We start from the raw sequence: 6,220 nt of genomic DNA on the forward strand, positions 1-6,220 counted from the left end.
ATTATAGTAAAGGTCTTGTATTAAATGACATTGAACCTCTTGTAATCGATCTTGACGGTGGTAATTCGTCGGATGAAAGTTGTAACTGGCAGCTTGCCCATGAAATAATAAACAATGATTTAGAATACTCGCGTTGTCTGAAGCTGATACCGAAGCCGGGCTCGATTATAGTGAAGGTCTTGTACTAAATGACATTGAACCTCTTGTAATCGATCTTGACGGTGGTAATTCGTCGGATGAAAGTTGTAACTGGCAGCTTGCCGATGAAATAATAAACAATGATTTAGAGTACTCGCATTGTCTCGATGATGTAATGCAGGAATTGTATGACGACCCTAGCCTACATATGCCGCTTCGTTCGTCTTGCACGACGACAAAACATATCCGAAGTTCAGTCGGAACAACTATGCTCCTACCCGCAAAGACAGGGGGTGAAAAAGAAATAGTTTTCTAGAAAGGGGAACCATCCCCGACCCCAGATCTTTTCTTAGACACTTATTCGGATGATGAACAACCCGGGCGACATTTCTCTCGGTACAGTTCACAAGCGAATGGTTACATGACGAGCCAAGGCTATAACCTTTCGCTCGGTGAAGGTCTTCATTTTGGTCAAGGTGTCAGGGTTCCACCCCGTCCTGTCTATGTACCAAAATGGAGACCTGATAATTATTACAGTCATAAAAGGGGTCTGGGTTATACTTCATTATCTGATGACGAATATGGCCAACAGATTATTAGCCAACTAATAAATAAGAGTGGGCATTCATCCGATGCTTCAACCTGGGATTCTGACGTAAGCATTGGAGAAAGATTCAAAGCCCTAATGTTGAACATGGCGACAGTTGATCCTTCCACAACCGAAGAAGACGATCAGTTGCCTATTTGGGAAGATCCATGGATGCATTACATGAATATCCAATACGGTGATAGATTTGAGCAAAGAGAGCCTCCTACCGAAGATAAAGTAGTCCAAGTTAATATGGGTGACGAAGCTAACCCAAAGCCTATATTTATCAGCGGTGATCTTCCAGCGGATGAAAAAGAGGAACTAATCGCCCTCATTCGAGAGTATATCGACGTGTTCGCTTGGAATTATGAGGATATGCCAGGACTAGATCCAGATGTAGCAATGCATAGCCTTAACATTAAACCGGATGTCAAACCTGTCAAACAATAACAAAGACGATTTCGTCCGCAGATTATGGAGGCGATAGAAGCTGAAGTCAAGAAACTAATTGATTCGGGTTTTGTCAGAGAAGAACAACATCCTGAATGGTTGGCCAATATCGTTCCAGTTCTTAAAAAGAACGGAAAGATCAGAATCTGTATGGACTTCAGAGATCTGAATACCGCCTGTCCTAAAGACGACTTCCCCTTACCAATTACGGATGTCATTATTGACAACACATGCGGGTTCGAAAGAATGTCATTTATGGACAAATTTTCTGGATACAATCAAATCAAGATGCACCCAGACGATGAAAAGCATACAGCATTCAGAACACCCCTTGGTGTATTTTGTTATATTGTTATGCCTTTCGGTTTGAAGAACGCCGATGCTACGTACCAACGAGCAATGACGAAGATCTTTCAAGAGCACCTTCGGAAGACAGTTGAATGCTACGTTGATGACCTGGTCGTTAAGAGCCGTGATAAAAACGACCACATTAAAGATTTGAAGACGATGTTCGATCTCATGAGGACTCATCAGTTAAAGATGAATCCGACTAAATCATTCCTTGGAATGTCCAGCGGTAAATTTCTTGAAGCATGCCAAAAGGCATTCGAAGATATTAAGAAATATCTGGCGAATCCACCTATTCTCGTTGCACCGAAATCAGACAGACCGTTTTTGATTTATGTCAAAGCGACGAGCCATTCGTTAAGTGCATTACTCGCACAAGACGACGATAACGATCACGAACAAGCTGTATATTATTTGAGTCGCACACTGGTTGGAGCTGAATCTCGTTATCCAATGATCGAGAAAGAATGCCTCGCCTTGGTATTCGCAATCCAAAAAATGCGATATTATTTGGTTGGACAGACAATTTATATCATTTCCAACATAAACCCAATCCGGGTATTCATGACCCAACCGGCTTCCATGAATTGGCGTCTAGCCAGGTGGGCTCTACTATTATCACAATATGATCTGTACTTCAAGCAACAAAAATCAGTTAAAGGATGAGCTATTTGCGATCTTTTGGCGGAAAACTCTACGAAGGATGTAGTGGAGTTATACGACGATCTTCCGGATGAAACTCACGAAGTTAATGTCACCTCACATCAACGAGTGTGGCAATTATACTTCGATGGGGCTTCCCGAGCAACCAACGTGGCGAGCGCGCCCGGATGTTCTAAAATCTCCTCAGGAGTGGGGGTCGTTTTATTTTCCCCGGAAAAGCATGTCTTACCTAGAGCATACTCGTTGACCGAACCATGCTCTAATAACGTAGCCGAGTACAACGCATTGATAATTGGACTCAATTTTGCTAAAGAGCTGGGGGTCAAATACCTTTAAGCTTTTGGAGATTCTCAATTGGTAGTTAATCAGATTCGAGGAGAGTATGAAGTCAGAAATCGAGACCTGATTCCATACCACCAGGTGGCCATCGAGATGGCAAGCTCGTTTGAAGAATTTTTCATCGAGTACGTTCCGCGTCTCCAAAATGCATACGCAGACGCGTTGGCGGCATTGTCTGTATCTCTGGCTCAACCTCCCGAGATAGAACAATTAATTACAGTGAGAACTCACCAACTTATTGTTCCGATCTACGACTCGGTTGCCAAAGAAGCATATTCAACAAGAGTTGAACCCGAAGTTCGAGATTGGCGTTTCCCTATTATTGATTATGTCCTACACAGTATCTTACCGGAAGACGTGAAAGAAAGGGATTCGATTCAGCGGAAAGCACCGAGATTTTACTACAACGTTGAGTCACAAATGTTGTACCGACGGTCGTACGACGGTCTATTACTCCGTTGTCTATCCAATAAGGAAGCAGAACAAGCACTCAAAGAGGCGCATGAAGGGATATGTGGTGCACATCAACCCGGTCCTAAACTCTGTGACCGACTTAGGAGAATTGGATATTATTGGCCGACTATGGTAAAGGACGCAGCTGACTACGCCCGACGATGTCAATTGTGTCAATTACATGCAAATTATATGCACATGCCTCCAGAGCATCTACACCCGTCAACAACGTCATGGCCGTTTAAGACCTGGGGAATGGATATTGTTGGTCCTATAAATCCCCCGTCAGTCAAAGGTGATCGGTTCATCTTAGCAATTACCGACTACTTCTCCAAATGGGCTGAAGCGATTCCGCTCAGAGAAGTTAAAACGAGTAACGTCATTGCATTCATCAAATACCATATCATCTACCGGCATGGTGTCCCAAGACGAATCATACATGACAACGGTCCTCAATTCGTCAGCAACGCCTTCATCAGGTTTTGCAAGAAGTTCAAAATTCAGGACATTTCGTCGACGGCTTACAATCCCACAGCAAATAGATTGGCTGAAGCCTTCAATAAAACAATCATAAAGCTCTTGTCAAAACTCGTGAAAACTAATAAACAAGATTGGGATGACAAGCTTGGTGCAGCTCTATAGGCCTATCGTACCACGATGCGTACACCAACGGGAGCGACCCCGTATTCGTTGGTATACGAATGTGAAGCCGTTCTTCCATTGGAAATACAAATTCCATCTCTTCGGATTGCTCTCGCAACACAGATGACAACCGAAGAACAACACCAGAAACGTCTTGAAGAACTCGAGATGCTCGACGAAAAGCGATTAGAAGCTCAACAGCATATTGAGTTCTATCAAGCCAGAATTTCTCGAGCTTTCGACAAGAAGGTTCGACAACGGAGTTTTAAAGAAGGAGATTTGGTCCTAGCTGAAAGACGGCCTATGATCCTTAACTCCAAGAAGAAAGGAAAATTTGAACCTAAATGGGAAGGACCGTTTGTAATAGAAACAGTCTATTCAAACGGCGCTTATCACCTGATTACCCAGGATGGCAGCAAATTAATGATACCAATAAATGGGAAGTTCCTGAAAAAATATTATCCGTAATATGTTCAGGATAACCTATGTAGAATGGGAAGTTCCTAGAGAATCCTGTATAGGATACTTCGGGATAACCCGAGATCAGTTAATTGTTTTAAAAATGAAACTGATATTTCAAATGATATGTTTTTGTTTATCATAAAGTTCTTTTACAGCTTTTGTTGAGATGAGATTCAAATCTGTAAACAGTTAATCTTTCCTCACAAAACCCTTCACCGATCAAATCGACCAACGAAGGGTACACCAAAATCTGTCATGGATTAAAATCATTCAAACTCCTACTGCTCATTTGGTCAAACCTTTAAACAGTTAGGACCAGAACCAAAATCCCCTCTCGATTCCTTCAATGAACGAGAGGTCCCCAAACTGAACGATCAAACCTTTAAACAGTTAGGATTGTCTCAAACCCTCATTTGGCCAAACCTTTAAACAGTTAGGACCAGAGCCAAAATCCCCTCTCGATTTCTTCATTGAACGAGAGGCCCCACAAATCGAGCGATCAAACATTTCTACAGTTAGGATCGTCTCAAAACTCTCACTTGGTCAAACCTTACTACAGTTAGGACCACAATCAAAATCTCCTTTCGATTCATTTTGTGAACGAAAGATCCACTTTTGAATTGAATAATCAAACATTATGACAGTTAGGATTATTCAAACCAGTCCAGATTCTCTAAGTGGAGATCCCACTTTGAGTTTCTTTTGCAATAGGAGATAGAATATAAAAATTTTTCTCTCCGATTTTGGGTTTATCTCTACCAACAAACAAGAGACCAGGAGATAGAATATAAAATTCTTCCTCTCCAATTTTAGGTTTATCTCTACCAACAAATAAAATTCTTCCTCTCCAATTCTGGGTTTATCTCTACCAACAAACAAGAGACCAGGAGATAGAATATAAAATTCTTCCTCTCCAATTTTGGGTTTATCTCTACCAACAAACAAGAGACCAGGAGATAGAATATAAAATTCTTCCTCTCCAATTTTGGGTTTATCTCTACCAACAAACAAGAGACCAGGAGATGGAATATGAAATTATTCCTATCCGATTCTAGGGTTTATCTCTACCAACAAACAAGAGATTGAAAGATAGAATACTCAATTCTTTCTTTATAATTTTGGGTTCATTTTCCCGCATAGAAAATGTAACATATTTGCATTTCAAAAGCCATGCCAATTACGCATGGGGGATATTATCTCTATCCCTTATTAGAGATAAGCCTACATCTAACACATGTAGCCTACATATTCAACATTGTAGTTCAAAGTCTAAAAGAGTTTAATTCTTTTAGCGCAACGTTATATGTGAAACGGACTTAGATAATTCACATACTAGCCTGATTCAAACAGTAATCGGTAAATGCATATCAAACCCATTGATGGCTGAGGATTTGCCAAAAATTCTATGAGTATTATGACTATTTATTCTAAACAAGAATGAGTAACCATAATTAAAATATCAATGAGCAAAAAGTTCACTATACTAACCAAAAGAGTTCAAACAAAACAGCAAAAAAAGAAATGTATGTTCCCAAAATTACAATAGTTTGTAATGACGAATTTGGTCCTCTAATCGAGAGAGCTCTGTCACATAAGCCAACTCAAGCTCAAGAATCAAGTTAGCTTTAAAGTTTTCTTCATCGATGCTTTGAATTCTGGCGACCTCTTGTTCTTTGTCAGCAAAAGTCTTGGCTTGAAGATTTAGCTGTCAGAGTAGATCCACCTCGGCTCGGGTTACCTCCGCCAGATCAGACTTCAAAATTTCATGAGTGTCCCTAGCTTTCACAAGTTGCTCCTCTAACCGAGCTATCTCCACTTGACTCGACTCTAAATCATGATACAGGTCAACCTTGATCTGTGCTTTCTTGGCAACGCTCTCCTTAAGTTGATCAATGCGGGTTTGCAGCCTTTGAAGTTCAGACTCAGCAGATTTCTGAGAATCACGCCATGCCTGCAACCTCAAGTCCATTCGAGGAGCAATATAAGAAGGCGCGCCACTAACACGAAGATTCTGCAGATGTTCAGCGTTTTGTTTAAGGTTGGCTAAATAAGCTTCGATCGAGTCAGATAATTCGGTGCATTCGTGTTCTCGAATTCCTGATACATGGCGATCGAGAGATTTCCTAAAATGTTCGA

The 6,220-nt window shown here is 41.1% G+C and overlaps 1 protein-coding gene across 1 annotated transcript in view; it reads left to right on the forward strand.

Annotated features, from left to right (window-relative positions):
• The window catches only part of LOC109831334 (putative disease resistance RPP13-like protein 1), a 9,280-nt gene extending 3,499 nt beyond the window's left edge, over positions 1-5,781 (forward strand). Inside the window, exon 3 of the mRNA XM_020398665.1 lies at positions 5,765-5,781. Within this exon, the coding sequence (XP_020254254.1) occupies positions 5,765-5,781 (17 nt within the window). The remainder of the gene's footprint in view (positions 1-5,764) is intronic.

The sequence above is a fragment of the Asparagus officinalis genome, chromosome 2 (assembly GCF_001876935.1).
Source record: "Asparagus officinalis chromosome 2, Aspof.V1, whole genome shotgun sequence".
NCBI lineage: Eukaryota > Viridiplantae > Streptophyta > Magnoliopsida > Asparagales > Asparagaceae > Asparagus > Asparagus officinalis.